General features: G+C 38.5%; 3 protein-coding genes across 3 annotated transcripts in view; 2 read left to right on the plus strand and 1 right to left on the minus strand.

The window, feature by feature from the left end:
* Positions 1–14,682, minus strand: part of LOC134826404 (protein broad-minded-like) — a 25,247-nt gene extending 10,565 nt beyond the window's left edge. Inside the window, exons 1-15 of the mRNA XM_063838762.1 lie at positions 13,413–14,682; positions 13,115–13,289; positions 12,898–12,995; positions 12,605–12,697; positions 12,256–12,451; positions 11,938–12,033; positions 11,668–11,768; positions 9,561–9,658; positions 7,728–7,860; positions 7,341–7,473; positions 6,969–7,141; positions 6,746–6,806; positions 6,365–6,498; positions 6,069–6,245; positions 5,752–5,935 (exon numbers count right to left, since the gene is read on the minus strand). Of these exons, the coding sequence (XP_063694832.1) occupies positions 5,752–5,935; positions 6,069–6,245; positions 6,365–6,498; positions 6,746–6,806; positions 6,969–7,141; positions 7,341–7,473; positions 7,728–7,860; positions 9,561–9,658; positions 11,668–11,768; positions 11,938–12,033; positions 12,256–12,451; positions 12,605–12,697; positions 12,898–12,995; positions 13,115–13,289; positions 13,413–14,663 (3,103 nt within the window). The 5' untranslated portion in view covers positions 14,664–14,682. The remainder of the gene's footprint in view (positions 1–5,751; positions 5,936–6,068; positions 6,246–6,364; positions 6,499–6,745; positions 6,807–6,968; positions 7,142–7,340; positions 7,474–7,727; positions 7,861–9,560; positions 9,659–11,667; positions 11,769–11,937; positions 12,034–12,255; positions 12,452–12,604; positions 12,698–12,897; positions 12,996–13,114; positions 13,290–13,412) is intronic.
* On the plus strand, positions 2,343–4,702 carry LOC134811967 (uncharacterized). The gene is made up of 6 exons (XM_063819135.1): positions 2,343–2,416; positions 2,638–2,779; positions 2,995–3,290; positions 3,486–3,965; positions 4,260–4,441; positions 4,673–4,702. The coding sequence occupies exons 3-6, from the start codon at positions 3,095–3,097 to the stop codon at positions 4,700–4,702; spliced, it is 888 nt and encodes a 295-aa protein (XP_063675205.1). The 5' UTR covers positions 2,343–2,416; positions 2,638–2,779; positions 2,995–3,094.
* Positions 14,683–16,941: 2,259 nt separating the features above from the next.
* Positions 16,942–20,242, plus strand: LOC134811016 (G-protein coupled receptor family C group 6 member A-like). The gene is made up of 3 exons (XM_063817723.1): positions 16,942–17,084; positions 17,261–17,406; positions 17,662–20,242. Exons 1-3 carry the CDS (start codon positions 16,947–16,949, stop codon positions 19,910–19,912), a joined length of 2,535 nt encoding a protein of 844 aa, XP_063673793.1. The 5' UTR covers positions 16,942–16,946; the 3' UTR covers positions 19,913–20,242.
* Positions 20,243–20,524: the final 282 nt, after the last annotated feature.

Here is a 20,524-nt window from a genome sequence, read left to right on the forward strand (position 1 = left end):
AAGTATAAAAATGTACCGAAGTCTAAGATTAGTGTACTCAAACTTATGAAGACGACCATTACTGTCCAACTTAATTAACAAAACAAAGCTGTTATGTAGAAAGAATGGCTGCAAGAAATAACGCATCGTCACACAATTTAATATTCAGGGCCAAGGTAGGTCAATAAGTTCTCCTTATAGCCATTCCATCATCAGGATTGGTAGAAGTTACAGCAACAGCGGCAACACAGGAATCTACCTTTGAGACCTACCCAGCAACTAACTGCATAGATGGCAATTTAAACACCCTTTGCCATACGAATTCCGGCACAAATGTTTGGTTCAAGATGACGTTTAATGAAATCTCCTGCATTGATTCAGTTAGGATAGTCTGTCACAAGACAGATGGAGAGCAGTTCCGAATGGATAAAGGGAAGATCTTAGTGCTGAACTCTGGAGCTGGTAAGGAGAGTCTATGTGGTGTGTTGCGGACTAGAGAGGGTTCTGACCAGACCTATAACATAAAGTGTGGAAAATATGCGTGTGGGGACCAAGTCAAACTCAGTGTTAGTCAATCGCTATCTGACTACCCGGTAGTGATCGCCATGAAAGAAATGACTGCTTACTTTTCGACTGGTTAGTAAACAAATCTCGTTTGTGTACATTTGCTCATATCTGGAAGTATAATTCATTACAGTTGAAAAATAACTGACAATATTAACTTTTTATCGTTTTTATATTTAGAATAAATTCACAAGAATTAACACGGCAACTGGTGTTAAACTTTATTAGTAATCTGCTATACGTTTGTGGAGTTCATTATCGTCAATTCAGGATGTTTGAAGGCGAACACAAATTTTCCCGGGGATGATATTGTTGATTCTATAACGGGAACAGTAGACGTCAAAACGTGTATTCAGCATTGTCATGCGATAGAAAATTGCAAAGCATTCACTTATCGTGCGGATATTAGCAGGTGTTTTCCCAAAATCAAATCGTTTGATGTAGAGAGTGAGACATGGACACCTGTTATAAATGCTTTTAGTGGCAATATTGGAGAGGACAGCACAGACTGCTCAGGTACAAATTGGGTTCGGGGTTCGGAATTAGGGGTCGGGATTCGGGGTCGGGGTCGGGGTCGGGGTCGGGGTCGGGGTCGGGGTCGGGGTCGGGGTCGGGGTCGGGGTCGGGGTCGGGGTCGGGGTCGGGGTCGGGGTCGGGGTCGGGGTCGGGGTCGGGGTCGGGGTCGGGGTCGGGGTCGGGGTCGGGGTCGGGGTCGGGGTCGGGGTCGGGGTCGGGGTTTTGGGTCGGGGTCGGGGTCGGGGCTCTCCAGCACCTTTTAAAGCTGACTAACACAAACTGATTCCAGCAAGCTGCAGATTTAGATTCTATGTTATTTTGCCATCATGCTTCTTACTGATCGAAACATGTTTCAGATCCTTGCCCGGCGGGAGACTACACCACCACCATTGGATGTCATCAGTGTAAAAAGAACACGTTCAGCCTCTCAGCAGCCCCATCTTGTACGGACTGCTCTGAAAGCAAAGTATCGGAACCTGGATCTCCATCAGCTGAATACTGTCATTATGGTAAGATTATATAATTTGTATTTTGTTTTTTATAATTTGGTGCCAAAACACGATTTCTGTTGACGTCGGACAAATAAATAGCGAATTTGGTGTTCTTTGAGACTCAAGTTGACAGTAAAACCATTGTTGTCGGAAGGATGAAATTTTGGTAAAATTCCGCTTCATACCAATAAAAAATATGGCTAAGTACATGTGTATAGGTACATTTTTGCAGAACAGCGAAAACTGCACCAAACCGAGATTTCAGTCACAATTATAAATATTCAGAGGGTTACGGAAACATTGCAAAGAATGCTGGAAAAGCAACACAATCTACCGATTTTTCGCCAGCTTTTACAGCTGATAATGCCATCGACGGCATAGTTGATAATGTGAACGGGTAAGTACAACACCAGTAATCAGTATAGCATGTATTTTGGATGAGAATCGAGATCTTATTAACATTATGTACTTCGTGCTTTCTGGTTTTCTAAACAAGATCAATATATACATCGGTTAATTTTGAACAGAAGTAATAAATCTGACCAGTACAGCCGTAGTTTAGTATATAAAAAGTTCAAAATTCAGGTTCTCGCAAACTCAAAGTGTGGTTGATCAGTGGTGGAAAGTGGACTTCTCTGCAGCCTACTTCATAGACACTGTCAAGGTTCATGGTCAGACGATAAATGGAGTCTCCGTTTTTGTAGGAGAAAAAAAGGTCGGGACAGTTGAATACGGCCAAACTGTGAATAAGGAGTTTATCTTCTCTGGCACCGATCAGGTGAGTATGTTGGTGAAGATAGTGAGGGAACAAGGCACGGTACCAATTGCACTGGCTGAAGTTGAGGTCTATGGGATTCTTTTTTCAAGTAAGTTTTAAATCTTTTAATCCTTTAAAGCCTACATAACCACAGCTTTTTAATAAATAGCATTTAATGTTTAGTGGTCTAGGTTTATAAATGGAATACGAACAATTTTATGGTAGGTTTACAAGGTTTACAAGAATAAAGGTATGATTTTGATAATTTTCAATCACAGATTTGTTCGCAATTAGGTTAACATGGATGTTATACATATTTCTCTTCGAAAGGTAAAACAAAATCACAAAATGTGGCAAGAGAAGGGACAGCTTCTCAGATTGATGATTGGATTTCACGTGAAAAAAAGATTTGGGGACCAGCCAATAAAGCTATTGATGGAAATTTCAATGGAGTATGGGAAACTAGTCCCACGTGAGAAATTGTTTTTAAAAACCCTTCGTCCCATTAAATACTAATTTTAGATATAAATTTAAAATAGATTTGGATACTTATGGGGAGGCGAATCGTATTTTTTAACCCTGATTCATTAAACTTAAAGAAGTTATTTCAAATTGTTTAAAATATAGCAACTATTTAAGATATTGAAATTCGATAGGTCATCTAATTTTAATGATAACTATTTTCAGAAACTCAGTTACGTGCACGTTGACACGAGGACCGAATGTTTGGTGGAAAGTTGATCTGCATCACCTTCACTTCATCCACAATATCTTGATATACAACAGAATGGTAGAATACCAATCACGTATAGATGGTACCACAGTTCATATTGACGAATATCAGGTGTTAACACTGGAGTATAGGGAAGATAAGAACCCCTTCATAGCGGACAACTTGTACAGGATAGGATCAGAAGTGACAATTCAAGGTGGTACAGGATCTAATGCGTATCTCAATCTAGCTGAAGTACAAATATACGCAGGTAACTTTGATTAGGTTGTAAACATCTAATTTTACAGTACGAGCAAGTAATGGACGCTATATGTTTCTTACGAGAAATATAACTGTATAATAAGTACTGCTTTAGAATCAATACAGATCCATCATCCAATACAATTGTAAAACGTTCTAAAACGTTAAATAACGTTACAACTTACAATAATTTACTGATTTATAGATCGGCTGCAAAAGATAGGAGCAGAAAGTGCAACACAAAAAGACACCTATACAGATAGCAGTTCCAACACATACACAGCTGATAGGTGTATTGACGGCTTAGTGGGTCCCCCTAGCTCTCACTCATCTATTTGTCATACCTTATCTGCACCACCTGGGGAGGAAGCATGGTTCCAGATGGAATTCTCAGAAACGCACTGCTTTCATGTAATTCAGATAGTTCAACATAAAACGGACAGTCACAGTCAGGCAATGACTATGAACAATGCTAAAATACATGTGATTGATAAGATAACGGATAAAGGCAGTCTCTGCGGAACGCTTATCATTAGAGAGGAAATGACGCTCCAAGGACAGATATACGCCATAGAATGTGGTCAAATGAGCTGTGGAAACTTGATAAAAGTCAGCGTGGTTCATCAAAGTACAGAAACACTGGCTATCATTCATATGAGAGAAATCACAGCTTTCGTCACAACAGGTAAGTTGATAATTTATTATCATCTATATTATGGTACTGTTGTAAATCCAACAAATCTCTAAGAATTAAAGGTCGAAGAAAGTTACATTTTGCTCTTAAGTCTCGAATTGTAAATTAAGACACTGTATTCATGATTTACAACCTTACAAGAGCAATTTAACAAAACGTTTGATATTAATTAGTTACCATATTTTCACAATCTAGCAAAAATAGACACAGAATCTACCGAGCCTGTTTATTCCCTACATAAATCATAGATTCTTATAGAATTTATTGAAACAACACTCATTTCAGATTGCAAGCGTCTACCCTCGAGGTTCATAAAAACAGATTCAGCTCTCCCAGTAACAGCAAACACTGTTCTCAATCTGTCCTGTGAGGATCCTTACGAGATTGAAGGAGCAAGACAAGTGACCTGCAACCCGGGGAAACCTTACTCTTACGGAGGAAACGGCCAGCAACCATCTGCAGCACAGGTATTTATCATCATAGTCCAATTATTTTATCTGAAGTAGCTAACTACGACAAGACTACGAATTACGAGCATAATAGTGCTAGTCCTATCTTGTAAACTAATCAATACTTCAGAGTTCAGATACAGCATCGAAATGTTGTCTGCGGTCTTCTTTAAGACGGCCGTATATGACCCACTGGGTGCCACACTATGACCCTCAGCAGGGTCGTTTGTTTAAACTAACCCGTTTCAGGTTGCATGGACCTACCCTGGAGTCCCATGAAATCAGATCCAGTTGTCCCAGTACCAAAGGGCACAACTCTAACACTATCTTGTGGAGGACGTCACGTGCTTCAAGGGTCAAGACACGTGACCTGCAATTCGGGACTAGATTTCTCTTACGTTCAGCAACCAATTTGCAAGAAAATAGGTACGTACTATTTAATAAAACAAATATGTAATAAAACAAATATTTATTTTTACGGCACAATCAAACAATATCAATAATAAATAAATCAGGGGAGGTTTGAAGAGGTTTCAAGTGCCGAAGGCCACTGCTTATCTTTAGGATTTGAGAGTGACCTGTGCTTGAAACCCCCTCAACCATCCACTACGTCAATAAACTTATTATACAAATATAGAAAAATATAGTTATCTAAGCTAAAATTGCTTATTGGTCTAGTTTGGTGACATAGGAGAGCTCAGTTGAGTTTTAGTTTAGGTTTATGTTTTAAATCATAGTTTGAAAGGTTAGCCATGTTTCATGGCAGAGACAGATATCATGTGTGCAGAGCCGTACTGGATGTAGAATTTGAGATATAATATAGATTAGTTACCATATAGTAGGGTCACCTCGATTTTGGAGGGATAGCAAGTGCTTTTTAAGGTTAGATTTAATAATACCTGACGAGGCTGATAAGTCTGAATTTTTGGAAGAACCTGGGATTATTATCCCATCTTCATTAGCATCACATATTTCGAATACATAGGGGATGAGATCATTCCAAATTTTCGTAGAGGTGTACAAAAAGTTCTGTTGGGAGATATCTAACCTCAGTAATGGGACAATCAGACGAAGTTTTTCATTTCTAGGACAGAACTTGAAAAGATCTTGTTCATAATCATACCTTATTTTTAACGGTGTCTATTATGAAAATGTTAAGTGACATAATCTTGCTCATGTATATTAACTGCTGACAGTATTATTGTCGATTATTACACGCAAATTACAATACCTGATCTAGGGCGACGGTATTGTAATTTGGGTGAAGTTACAACAATTCATAATAATTCACAAACCCAAAAAAACAACAAACTTCTCCCAAAACTTACGTGCACCATGCTGCTGCGCGCTGAGAGCACGTGCAACATCCTGACAAAGCTGCTCGACAGCCGCTGTCTCGGTGTTGGGTGGAATGAGGTTGAGACGAACACCATACTCTACTATCAGCTGGCAGCCGTACTTCAGTCCAGAGATCTTTATGTTATCTGAGTCTGCGTTACCCTCAAATTTTATCTGTAATATTTGCTTATTTAAAACCAGAATTTTTATTTTTAGAAATTAACTGTTACCTATAGCTTTTCGTATTACTATAATTTGGAAGGAGTTTATTAAAACCTTATTGATTCATGTATTGTTCTGCACTTACCGAGGGGAAAGGAGCGGAGCAGTCCTGTAACTGATACTTCAGAACAACTTCCATCAAACCTACGTGACCAGTAAAGGAGGGTTTCTGGCACGCTGCCAGAACAAATGACCGGGTTTTATCCAGCCAGGAGTCGGAGGAAGGGTCTGGTTGTAACATCGCTGATAGTTTTACCTCGTCCTGATGAAGAAGATATCTTTACAAGAATTCTGTCCGTTATGAAAAATGCTTGTTGATATTTCTAACATTATTAGGTTTAGTCACAAGAGATTTAAGATATATCTTAATAATGATAATACTTTTGCTTCAGAACTAGAAGGGGAGGTAAGGTAGCAGCTAGGCAACTTCATCTCATCGAACAGTGTGAAGGGGTAGTCGCTAGACATTGTTTCTTTAGTCAGTCGCGGGGGTATAACTTTTTCTGTGTATCCACCTAAGGATAAATCAAGCTGAGATATAAAACTTGAAAATTATTTGCCAAAATTATTTAGATTATCAGATTTGTTAGATGCATAATGTTATTTTTCATACTAGGTTACGCTTTAAATTGCTTGAATATATGTTTTTGGAGTATGATCTTTTACTGTCGAAGTGTGTTATCTAGCTATCTATTTGTTTATAAAAACAATCATCTGAATATTGTGCCAGAAGAATGTTTCACTGTTTCTCCGTCAGCCCACCTAACACGGTTGATCTGACCAGTATTCTGTTCCTTTCTATGCTCGCGTCGTCTATAACTATCTGAAAAAGATTTGAACATGACGTAATAACTTGTGTAAAATATTCAACTTCCTGACTTACAATGGAGTCTCAGTTAGTTGTACAGTAAGTTACACAGCGATCACAGGTGCAAGGGAATACAAACTATCCCAAAAAGATTATTTAATTATTTTACAAATTTACCTTTCCTTCAACTTTAGCCTCCTCCTGACACCTCAGTATAAATGTGATAATATCATGGGTATCAACAAAGTAAAGCAAAGTATCAAGGCACGAGAGCAGGACAGATAGTATCCGCAATCCGAATATCTGCATTATATCGTAGTTCATTAGACTTTTACTCTTCAGGGGAGAATCTGAACGTGTTAAACATGTAATGGTTCAATAGAGATATAAATCAATTTAAATCATTTAAAAAAATAGGCAATGTAAATACTTAATAGGAGTGATTAGGGATAAGGCATCAACGTTCTTTTTAATGAAGTCAAACTTCGACAATATGCTTAAAAACTGAAAGCTGTTAAAAACATCTGATGTAAAGGTTGTTGAAACTACCAATAAAGATGATGCGCTGCAGAATATCATGAATGTTGAGAGGTTCAGGTTGTCTGTAAGTGTCCGGATCCAGTGGTACAAGGGAGTGTGGTTGTTGCAGGATACTGTGTAGCGAATCATATGATAACAGCACCTGTATAGTGTATAATGTATAGTGTAGGGGTCTTAAAGTTTAGATTCTGACTTAGTTTATGTAATTCTATGTTATTCGAGAATTTAAGATAAAAGCTTGGTTTAGAAGTTTTGGTAGTGAAAATTAAGAGTGCACTATTAGTCAATTATTTCTTGTAGCCGCCAAAATGATGATAACATAGCTGTCACTTAGTATATGATCCAGGTATAGCTTTTTATGATCTCAATTCTCAATTAACCAACCAGCAACCAAACCTGAATAAGACTAGTCATGGCTTTGAGCACGACTCCCTCAAAGTAAGGATCAGGAGGCTGAGTAACAGGTACTTCTATTGGAGCTGGAGGACCACCGTTCTCTAGTAACCACCACAAGTTCTGGGACAACTGCCTGGAAAAAATTATATGAGCTGTTGTGGGTTCTGGGACAACTGCCTGGAAAACAATTATATGAGCTGTTGTGGGTTCTGGGACAACTGCCTGGAAAACAATTGTATGAGCTGTTGTGGGTTCTGGGACAACTGCCTGGAAAACAATTGTATGAGCTGTTGTGGGTTCTGGGACAACTGCCTGGAAAACAATTGTATGAGCTGTTGTGGGTTCTGGGACAACTGCCTGGAAAACAATTGTATGAGCTGTTGTGGGTTCTGGGACAACTGCCTGGAAAACAATTGTATGAGCTGTTGTGGGTTCTGGGACAACTGCCTGGAAAACAATTGTATGAGCTGTTGTGGGTTCTGGGACAACTGCATGGAAACAATTATATGAGCTGTTGTGGGTTCTGGGACAACTGCCTGGAAAACAATTGTATGAGCTGTTGTGGGTTCTGGGACAACTGCCTGGAAAATAATTATATGAGCTGTTGTGGGTTCTGGGACAACTGCCTGGAAAACAATTATATGAGCTGTTGTGGGTTCTGGGACAACTGCCTTGAAAACAATTGTATGAGCTGTTGTGGGTTCTGGGACAACTGCCTGGAAAACAATTGTATGAGCTGTTGTGGGTTCTGGGACAACTGCCTGGAAAACAATTATATGAGCTGTTGTGGGTTCTGGGACAACTGCCTGGAAAACAATTGTATGAGCTGTTGTGGGTTCTGGGACAACTGCCTGGAAAATAATTATATGAGCTGTTGTGGGTTCTGGGACAACTGCCTGGAAAACAATTATATGAGCTGTTGTGGGTTCTGGGACAACTGCCTGGAAAACAATTGTATGAGCTGTTGTGGGTTCTGGGACAACTGCCTGGAAAACAATTATATGAGCTGTTGTGGGTTCTGGGACAACTGCCTGGAAAACAATTGTATGAGCTGTTGTGGGTTCTGGGACAACTGCCTGGAAAACAATTATATGAGCTGTTGTGGGTTCTGGGACAACTGCCTGGAAAACAATTGTATGAGCTGTTGTGGGTTCTGGGACAACTGTCTGGAAAACAATTGTATGAGCTGTTGTGGGTTCTGGGACAACTGCCTGGAAAACAATTATATGAGCTGTTGTGGGTTCTGGGACAACTGCCTGGAAAACAATTGTATGAGCTGTTGTGGGTTCTGGGACAACTGCCTGGAAAACAATTATATGAGCTGTTGTGGGTTCTGGGACAACTGCCTGGAAAACAATTATATGAGCTGTTGTGGGTTCTGGGACAACTGCCTGGAAAACAATTATATGAGCTGTTGTGGGTTCTGGGACAACTGCATGGAAACAATTATATGAGCTGTTGTGGGTTCTGGGACAACTGCCTGGAAAACAATTATATGAGCTGTTGTGGGACAACTGCCTGGAAAACAATTATATGAGCTGTTGTGGGTTCTGGGACAACTGCCTGGAAAACAATTATATGAGCTGTTGTGGGTTCTGGTGATCAGCTTTGTAAACTACTAGATGACGTCTTATGGATTAATTTGTATCAGGACAGCATATTATTACATACTCTTTTGAAGTCTTATAAAATCATAATATAATGTAGAAAATTGAGAACTATGAACAAACGAGAACAGCCAGTTATGTATTTCAAGGTTTAGAAATTCGCTCAGATTAATTGAGCTACCTCCTTGTGAAGTACAATAATAATAATCTCAGACGAATATTTTACCTGATGAAACCACATCGCTCCAGGGCTTGGAGTCCAGCAGGAATTCCAACTATTTGACTCACCATGTAACCATATCCGAACTTTTGAGTTTTACTTACCTGCAAAATTATTGATTTTATGAACAGCAGTTATCAATCTTATTGACGGATTAAAAAAAATGATACTAAAATTAAATACAATAAATGCAAAATGACAGTGAAAAGTTGTACTATTGAAAATAATGCCATTAAAATATGGCACAAAAGTTAATAGTTGGTCTGAAAAGTTAACAGTTATCATTTATTTGCTCTATATTTTGTGGGTCAGGTTTTGCCACTGTTAATTGAAGCATTCACGATCTGTATCTTGGCAATTCTATTGACTACTTCATCGCCGAAGGATTGAACAATATGTAGATCCTCTTATCTTAATGTTTTGGAACATCTGAAATTTCATGATCCTCTAAATCACGTAAAATCTAGTCACGAAATACCTACTCAATTTTAAGATACACCCATGATGCAGATGGCCCACTGTCACCAACAGTAACAAAAAACAGTATGTAGATCCTTTTATCTTAATTTTTTTGGAATATCTGAAATTTCATGACCAACCCTCTAAATCTAGCCACAAATTACCTACTCAATTTAAAGATACACCCATGATCCACCACAACTGTCGCCTCTGACAATAATCTTATAATAATGTCTGGATGACACTGCCCCGCATTGCCATAAGTTAACCCTGTAGTTACCCTTGAGTAGCTGTAAGGGTAAAATATACCCTTGAGTAGCTGTGAGAAATCTTGGTTTCCAAGGTACAGGTCATAGAATAGAATATACAGTCTATTAATAACGCTAGATGTTGGGATTATCTAGTTTTTCTACCCTTTTTGTGTGTTATAACATGTTACATTTTGCTGGTCAGATAGCATGTTTGCTTTTAATCTTACAGCCATCTTTAGGTGAGTTTTTTAAATCGAATAATTTTAATTCCAGAGCAGTTTAAAAACTTGAAACCCGGTCCATTTCATCGTATCACAGTTAAGATCTTAGCGTATATATTGAGTGTATTGATTATTCTTGCTCAGTGCTTACCAATAAAACCGCCAGGCTCTGAAACCGAAGTAACATTCAATCTCCTGAAGTCAAACCACAGTGCTAAATCCCGCACCTTGCTCACCGCTGAGGTATCCATTGCTGTGTGCGCGGACAATGTGACGAACACCACTGCCAACACCATCTGCCAATCCCTCAACTACGAGAGTGGACATGTCTTGCCTACCAACCTCACAAGCCGGGATGTTGAGCCTAGCATTTTGATGTCTGATCTTGTCTGTCCCGACAACAGTTTATCAAACTGCAGCTACAAGATCAGTGCTGTTAACCGAGGGAGACTGCCTGTATGGGGCTCTACGCCTGAAGTGTGATCCTCACTACCTAGCTCACTGTTCAACAGGGAAACGATGGGAAAGCCAGCTGAAGCAGTGTGTTAAGTGTCCCAATGACACATACAGCAGAGGAGGCCCCCACTCCACTGAGTGTGTCCACTGCCCTCCTGGAATGCGTTCTGGTAAAGGATCTGGGGGTGTGAGCTGAAGTGCAAGTTTACACAACACTGGAACAAGAAGATATCTAAATGTATTGATAGTTGTCCGGATACGAGGAACTACGGGGACGGTATGACCTGTCAGCCATGTTCAGAAGGAGGAGGTATCTTAGATTCTATCTGTGGGGATGGTGCTAGATACACAGTTGGGCACTGGACCCGGGTCCTATTAGGAGGAGCAGGGGGAGTTCTTCTCTCTGCTGTGGTGAGTATCCTGGTACTATACTTCAACAGAGACAGACAGTGTGGGAGAGGGTGTGGGAGAGGGTGTGGGAGAGGGTGTTGGAGAGGGTTCTGTGGAGCACTGGCCAGCATTCTTAAGCCGAATAGATACGGACATCTAAAGGAGGAGGCTGTAGATGAGGATGAGTGTCAGGCAGGATCCTCAACACAGTCTAGGGTGGCTACAAGCCAGATCAGTGAGATTTAGAGATCACTAAACAATGTATTAAAACGACTTTATCATTTTCTTAGTAGTAAATTGATGAAAATGAACATGACAGACTGATTATATATTTACCTGCAGTTTTTTACATTTTCTCTGATAAAGGTACTCGATACATTGATCGAGCATACACCCTTGGTATAGAAACAGCAATCCCTTCGGCGTGCTAGCAAATCCTGAACACAAATTAATTTGTTTTAAAATTCGTCTTGAAATTCGAATGAACACTGAACAGGTATAAATTTTGTAATTAATGATTCTTCTAATTCCCATACATTGTATCATTCATATACATTATATTTATACAAAGTAAAAATAGGTCACAAGGGTGATCAAATTGCTAACCGAGCATGTTATCGACAAGGATTTCTTCGAAGCAGTTTTCAGATTCCTTATTTTCAGTTTCTTGGGGTAAGACAGGTGGTTGTGGAGTTAAATCACCTGAACGAGAGACTGATTTGTTTTTTTAGCGTTTGATTATAGTTTTATTATTGATTTGTTGTGGATTTGTTATAGTTTTTTATCGATTTGTTATCAATTCGTTTTGATGTTTGGAAATTTTAAAATTTCATACTGAATTTTGAATTATTAATTGGTCAACATTTGGTGATTTCACGTAGAACACAAAATCAATATACAATAACAAGTGCCCCTGGTACATACCAGAGACAGATAAAACATCATTAGCCAGAGCCACAATATTGACCCGGGCCATGACAGCGAGCCCCTCGTGAGTAGTGTAGATCTGTCTGGCTAGGAAGAGTAGAGCTGATAACACATCCTTATCTCTCTGTGTTAGATCCTTCACTGACCCACACATAAGTTGTTTACACTGTTCCCCTATTACACTCGCCATCGACTGTAAAACAGACATTTTACTTTTACTAATAACAATTTATAAGAGCACGTGATGAAGATAACTCATTCAGGGAACAAGGAAAAACAGAGTCCGACTCTGGATTCATGATCAGCAGAAATTAACGACTGAATAGCAATGTATTTTGATACGTACCATTTCGGTGTCTTTGAAACTAATGGTAGTATTGATGAGTTGTGATGACCCAATTGAGTAGGAAGTTAGAAGTGATAATATGTCACAAACTGCCTGCAGGGGGTGATCAGATAGGAAAGTAGAACAGCTGAATTTTAAGTTATTCAACATGTTCGCTGATGTTTATAATGTAATTGTTTTGTTGGCTGCCGTCTCTAAGTTTAAAAAACAATTTTATATAATAGAACCTGCCAAAACAATACTGCCGTCTCTAGTTGAAAAGTGAGAAATAATTTAGAAATGTGATGTAATACCTGAATACATTTTGTACTCCATTTAGGAAGGTCTAAAAGTGGCTGCAGTAAAGTTTCCAAAACTTGTTCATTTGAGAGAAGCTTTCTGCATTCCTCTCCTGTACGGGAATTAGTTTCGAGTCAAATCCTTAATGTCAGCTTTACTTTATTGGGAATTTTACTGAGCAATAAAGCGATCAAACAAAACCAAAAATCAAATCAGTGACCATGTACGTACCGGACACAATAATTTCTCTTATCAGTTCGCAGATGATATTCTGAGGGTGAAGAGAAGAGTCCATTAGATTAAAAACACTGTTATCTACACTCATCATCCGGATCAGTGTCTTGAGAATCTCTACCACTCCATTTGCGTTAGTCGCAGCACGAATCAGATCTCGACCGGCTTTATACTGAGGAAGTTAAATAGTTAATGAAAACCTGCAGTGAAGTAAATGTTTGTGGTTATCATTGCCATCGTTAAAGATTGAATAAAAGCATTGATCATCTTTAGAATTGAATTGTATTATCATTACCTGTGCAGTATAAGCGATAACGTTTGCGGAGTGAACAAACTCCAAATACTTCAGCTGCCTCCAACTGTAGGTAAATGAGCTATAAATATCTTCAGGAGCAAGGTCTGGGATAACAACAGAAGACACACACTCAATAGAGCTCTTCAGTAGCTGATCAAACTTGCTCATGGCCAGGATCACGAGATTGCGACTAAAACAACCGTGAAGCCACTTCCTAAACCACAGCGCTTTGTGGTCGAATAGTGAGAGGAAGTGAAGGGGTTTCAGGCAGCCATCTTCTGGAACATTCAGTGATAACAGTTCTATTGTCTGCGTTATAGGTTGTATCATGTACCTCTCATGACATCGTATCCAGAAGGAGGTGATGTCATGTTGGAAGATGGAGAGCAGCATGAACCGTCTCAGCAGACACCTAGTGTTTTTGTGAGCTGTATCCAGACCATTTCTCATCTCCACATGGTACGTGGCGCTACTCTGAAAGTGCTGGATCAGGTGACCGGACAGACTGGTGTACAGTTCAGCTGTTGAGTGAGATGTACCCGAGTTGAACAGTTTAGCGTGAAGACTCAGGGACTCTTCAGCGAAGTTGTAGTCTTCGTCAGCTAGACCATCCATAATTCCCTGACGTATTACAGGCCAATGCTCACATTCACCTGGAGCTGTTTTGAACAGACAGTTTAAAGCGTTTTGTCGTACATGTTTGGGCATGCCAGGATCCAAATTCTGTGCAATTTGAAAATATTGATCCGACGTGAAGAACATGCAACCGGTTTGATTTGAACTGGATGATAAATCGTCATTTGAGACATAGTTTTTATCTTTGAGGTATGGTGTACCGATTTCCCATCGAATTGGATCGTGATAAATTTCTACCATAACGTCAATAATTTCTTGCATAGACAAACAGAAACTTTCTTGAAGGGCAACAAATTCTGGCGAACTAAAAACAACCTCTGTAACTTCTGGAATAACATCTAAAGGTTCACTATTAGGTCGCTTGCTTAGTTCATTTTCAATGATAACTGACAGTGAATCGTCTATTTTCTTCTGAAGTATTTTAACAAACTCAAATCTGTGAAACTGTTCATGTGTTTGTTCAAGGTGTATGAGAATATCATGGAATATCTGGGGAGTGATGGTAGCCTTATTAACTTCGCACTCAACTGCAGTAAACAGCTGTTTTAATGCTATCAGAATGTCTTGTTGTTCTGGATACAGGGTGGTGGGATCTGCCATGTCCTGTAATGTCATTCTATCTGCACATTGCTAGGAACCTATTTTGTTAAGTTTATACTTTGTAGTATGAAAAGTCGTGATAAATTAACGAATAACATTAACGAACGAACTTTTTTCGTATGCAATGTTTAAGGAAACGCAATTGAAGACAATTGATTAAAACAAGCAAAATATCAAAACTTTAATTTGAAAAATATAAATTCTGAGTACATTCGAAACACCGATCCCATTAAAACTATTTACAAAACAAACTATCAGTACCTTAAAATAATACATAGTACTTAATTAAACTACATACAAGCATCTGCTACAGATAGAAACATTGCATAGTTCGAATCAGGAGACCCATAAACTAATGACGTCTCATTAGCAACCATAAACTTTATCTTAAGTGGATTATGATGAAACACATGTTTTATAGCCCTGCTTATCGGATCCCAAACAATAAGAACATGAGCATCACCAGCAGTTATCATAATCCACTCATTTAGAAAGATGTGTCTAACAACCCCAACGTGGGACATGTGATCTATATACAGCACAGTCCCCTGAAGGGTCCAGAACACAACCCTGCTGTCCGCCCCACCAGATACAAGAGTTGATTTGTTGGTAGCTATACAGTACACTGATCCTGAATGGTGCCGCTCAAACTCTGTTACCTTTAGGTAGTCTGATTTGTTGTATCCCAGTTTTATGCGACCAACACCGCCCTCCGCAGAACCGAAGTATAAGTAGTTAACTGACAACTGTGTTGAGTACATCACATGCTCTGATTTGAGGGAGACGATAGGTTTTTTTGGATTGAAAATGTTGAAAGAAATAAGTTTTCCAGACCAGTAAGCAACAATTAGGTGCCAGTCATCGTGTATGCTGGAATAGGAAACTTCTTCTTCTTCATTATGAATACAGATTACATTGTTTTGCCCAATCGTATTCAAGAAGATTTCCCCAGTATCAGCTAAAAGAACAATATGTGTTTCAGTTATATGACAAAAGTCACAAACTATACCAAATTTAAGCTGGGATCTGTATTCCTCGAGGTTAGCAAGGTTGATTACAACAAGTTCAGATGTCTGATCATCAATAGCACAAACATGGGTATTTGAAAGGCAAAGTGAGTTTGCTGCAACCTCCATATCTTTTTTGAATACCATGATACTTTGATGCCGATATACCTCATTGTTGAATGTTACGTAAAAACAACTGAGGCACTGATCAGTGCCAACTCCGACCATATTTCCACATCTTGCAAGTGAAGACAAAATGTTTTGACTCCTTCTTAACTTGCTGGATTCGAAGAAAATTTTGCAAGGTGCATATTTCCCCGAAAACCACAAATTTCGATAACTTATGTACTGTTTACAGATTTCCGACCAAGATTGATTTTCATTACGCTTCCTCCAACCCAAAGATACAGCATAATCTTGCCAAGATTCGATGGTCACTCTTTGGAAGCGTCTAGAAACAACACTCAGTTGAAATCTGTCAGACACAGACAAGTGTGAACAAATCGTGAGAAGTATTTCTTCAGGTAGTGATTCCATGGTTGTGTCATGGTGTTGTCATGGTGTTGCAATCTGTATCTAATAAGGTGCACTAAAAGGATTTAAATGAGAAAACAAAAGAACGGTAAAATACATATCCTTAGTGGCAGACCAACAGACATCATGAAAATGGGTATAATTCGCTATGATTTTTCAGCATTGTTTTAATCTTTAGCCAATTATATTCGGACCGGAAGAACAATGCTTTCTCGAACGAAATATACTGCTGGTCTAGAATAGGTCTTCATTTAGTTGTTTCTCCGAGGGCAAGCTGCAAATTTATGTTTTGTTTGAACACCCATTCACTAAACGATAGATTTTAAGGTGTGCCAGACGCGCTTTTACGATTTATCAAACACTATTACGCCACATAACAACTTCCCGCAGTTATGATCAAACAATGAAGCTTGCCTCACGAGAAAATATAGCTTATTTTGTTTTATTGTATATTAATTTCTTAATCTCTGTAGTCTTTTGTTTATCCTTTCTGTGCACCTGATTCACGTACTCTAGTTCGACAAATAAATTTCGGCAGAAATCACCCCTTTCGAACTTTGATACGTGTCGAACCTGAGTCCAAGTTGCGTACTCTAGTTCAACAAATATTTTCGCTCCATTTTCTACTTGTAATCGAACGGCTCACGTTATGATCAGATCGTGTGGTATTTTCTCTCTTAACTTTCTATCCCACATTTTTGTACATGAACTTTTGCCAATTCATAATCTGATAATTTTCTGACCCAAGGTATGGCATATGATCTTTATAATTTCATTGTATATATTGGTCTTAGCCAACTCCCAGAGTTGTTCTCACGAATTTAAAGATGCCTACAAGCCTGTTGCCAGTAAAGACGGAGATTTCATTATTGCTGGAATCTTTAATGTTGGAAAGGTAAAAGCTTGATTCTTTTCTGTAATATGTCATCAAGTTTTCAAATGAACAACTGAACATTGAAGAACATGCAAGTTTTGAATACCCTCATGTGTTTACATTGTATTGCACCGACAAGATTTTTATTTCTTCAGATTTTAAATCTACAGAAATTGAAAGTAAGAAAATTACATCAGGTTGGGACTAGACTTGAACTAGAAGATGGTGCAAGTATGGCCACAAAGAATGTTACATATTGTGCTTATGCGGATGCCAAACAATGGGGAGTACAGAAAATGTTGGCAATGAGGGACGCGGTAGAGATGGAAGGGCAAAAATTAAGGTAGATCCGGAATTTTTGCAAGCAACTTTTGTTCTGCAAATTTTCAATTTTCGATCGTTAACGATCATGCAATGATTAGAACACTGCGAATTTTGTGTTGTCTTATTTATGGAGGTGATGACACCAGAAAATAAGATATCTTAAAGACTTTTCCTATTTTTAAGACTGGATATGACACAGTCGTTACCATTCTTTATGCTTTATTAAATAATGCATCAATGGACAACATAACATTTAGATTCTGTTAATTTTCAGAAAAATCAATGCAACACTCGGCTACCAGATATATGACGCATGCAACAGCTACGCTGTAACCAGCAGAATAGCAGGTGCCATTGCCAATAACAAGAAAGTTGTTGGAGTTTCTGCTGTTGATTATAAAAGCTTAGTGAAGTTTTCATCACAACATATTGCCTCGTATGAGATTCCAATTTTCACATACATGTTTACTGATGATGAAATGATGACGAATAACATCTTTCCGTCATTATTTTCTATGATAGACTCAGAAGAAAATGAAGGAAAAATCATAATCAGTTTTCTAAAACTCATGGACTATCGCTATATGGATATCTGGTACCACAAATTCTCTAAAGAAATGGCTCATTACATTTGGGACAATTATGTGCAGAAAGTTGAAAATGGCTGTGGCAGAATAGCAGAGGTAACCTTAACATCGGATTTTTACAAAATAAAGGAGAAGTACAAGCAGTCAGGAGGAAACTCGTCCCAAGTCCAGTTGATCTTGTCCAACAGTAAAGCAACCACTACCAGCATGCTGAAGCACATGACTGAAGAACTTAGTTTCCATAACAAGATTTACATTTTGGGTATTTCAAATGGTCGAAAGAGTTTTCTTAAACACTATACCACTGTGATAAATAGTGATGAGTCCCAAAACAACACTCTGGTTCTTCCTTTGGCACCACTGTTGAATATGGAGCTACCACAGATGAATACGAAGCTCAATGCAAAGTGGCAGCCAAAACAAGAAAAAATTGACTTGATATACCGAGAAATACAAAGGAAAATAGGCTGTTTTGAAAGTCCTGGACACTGCTTTGATCAAACTACCAGTTGGTTACCTTACGTCATTGGAGGAATCAAAGTTATCATAAACTCGTTGCATGAGATTCTTTTAATCACTGATGGTCCAGTTTGTATCAATGACATGAGGAACAGGATTTTTAATATGATTGAAGACAACAGCAGGAAATTCCCAGTTAACTTTGAATCCAACGTTTCCTATGACATGCTCTTTAAAGACCGAGCCTTGCATCTTGGCTATGACATTGGTATTTATCAAAGCAGGATGGACAACTTTAATATCCTAGGAAAAGCACATTCAGAATCACTTACATTGAACGGAACTAATAAAACATTACTAGAAAATATTTCAATCTACAACAAAACATGTTCAGAAGACTGCACACCGGGATTCTACAGATATTATGATAATCATGAGGCACTATCATTCTGTTGGACTTGCCAGCCCTGTGCTAAAAACACTATCACCACTGAAACAAATGCTGGACAGTGTGAACCATGTGGTCTTGAAGAGTGGTCGACATTCAACAACACCTGCACACAAGTAGCAGAGTTATACATTTCAGTAAACTCTGGCTACTTTCTTGTGGGGGCTGTGACTGCTGGAGTTTCTATAATGGCAACCATCATACTTGGTATCATCGTCAAGCGCAATGAAATAAGACCCATTGTAAAGGCATGTGACAAGGAGTATCTTTACCTAATGCTGTTCAGCTTGACATTGGGATTTGCAGCAAGTGTCATCCCATTACTGAAGCCAACCAGCTATTCCTGCTCTGCCGAATATCTTAGCCGAATTCTGGTCTCGAGTCTGATAACTACAAATTTGGCATGGAGATCCATTATGGTGTACAGAATATTCACTGCAGATAGGATATTAGAACACAGAAGCTTTGGAACCATCAAAATCTTGATCTTGAATATTGTTATTTTGGTTATTGTTATCTCCTTTGGTTTGATAGATGTCCTTGTGGTAGGGCCTTCGTGGTACATTCATAGAACACAAGAAAGAGATCATGAGCCAATGTATCTAATATGTAAAAGCCATGGGGTAGGAGCTACAGGACTGTTTGCATTTCTCCCACTTGTACCTGCAATTGCAGCTTTTGGAACAACCCTTATTCTCGCATTCAAGATGCGACAATTTCCTTTCAACTTCAAAGAGACTTTGAATATCTTTGCTGCTGCAATGATCTGTCTCTCATGTTACCTCATGTACTTTGCAGGATATAGTTTTTCTAAGGATTACTACAAATCACTCCTTCGAACCATATTGTATCTTGCCAGCAACCTCGCCTTTTTATTTTGTATCTTTCTACCTAAAACGATAGTGCTGCTCAAACCAGATGTTGACCTAGAGATGGAGAGAGCAGAAGTAAGAAGTTCAGTATGTACTTTTGCAAGTATGCCTCCCAACTCAGGGAGAAAAACCATTAAAAGGTGTGCTACAACAGCATAAAGCTTTGCAGGGGACATCATTCAGCTGGTTTTGTGATCATTCCCAGGATTGGGTAGCATGGTAGGGATAAAATCTGTACCCACTGCACTGGGTATCCACTTAAGACCACACAGAAAACAAATGACTGTCTGACGTTTGTAATACCTTTTATATTTACCTACGCAAACGATCATGATTTTATTTGATGTGGCACCCAGTATCATATATATAATATATCTCCCAAAGAGAGTGCTTGCTGCGGTTTAGCAGGAGCATCATAATTCGAACAATTTAAAACAATCACTGAGGATTGGTAATGTTTTCTACATATCATGAAATGAATCATTTGCCGGCCAATTTGAGTGTTTCTCTTTGTTTGAAATATATATGTAATATTTATAGAAACACTGTGTCTATTGATATTATATATATATATATTTGTTTTCTGTGTTTTTTAAATCTAATTATTTTAGATTCGAATTTTGGTAATGATAGAAATAATATAAAGTAAAATGCTTATATTTTTAAATATTACTATCCGAAAATTTAAATTGCTAAATAATAAAACTGTATTGGTCTAAAAAGTTACATGTATTGATTATTAAAAATCCAAATTATTCTATATTTTTATTG

The sequence above is a fragment of the Bolinopsis microptera genome, chromosome 2, assembly GCF_026151205.1.
Source record: "Bolinopsis microptera isolate Bmic1 chromosome 2, MBARI_Bmic_1.0, whole genome shotgun sequence".
NCBI classification, from domain to species: domain Eukaryota; kingdom Metazoa; phylum Ctenophora; class Tentaculata; order Lobata; family Bolinopsidae; genus Bolinopsis; species Bolinopsis microptera.

Coding starts and splice junctions, on each gene's coding strand:
- LOC134811967 (XM_063819135.1), top strand. CDS start 3,095: ATGGTAGAATACCAATCACGTATAGATGGTACCACAGTTCATATTGAC. Junction 3,966..4,259: donor CACAGCTTTCGTCACAACAG/GTAAGTTGATAA, acceptor CACTCATTTCAG/ATTGCAAGCGTCTACCCTCG. Junction 4,442..4,672: donor AGCAACCATCTGCAGCACAG/GTATTTATCATC, acceptor AACCCGTTTCAG/GTTGCATGGACCTACCCTGG.
- LOC134811016 (XM_063817723.1), top strand. CDS start 16,947: ATGATCTTTATAATTTCATTGTATATATTGGTCTTAGCCAACTCCCAG. Junction 17,085..17,260: donor GAATCTTTAATGTTGGAAAG/GTAAAAGCTTGA, acceptor AAATTACATCAG/GTTGGGACTAGACTTGAACT. Junction 17,407..17,661: donor ATGGAAGGGCAAAAATTAAG/GTAGATCCGGAA, acceptor GTTAATTTTCAG/AAAAATCAATGCAACACTCG.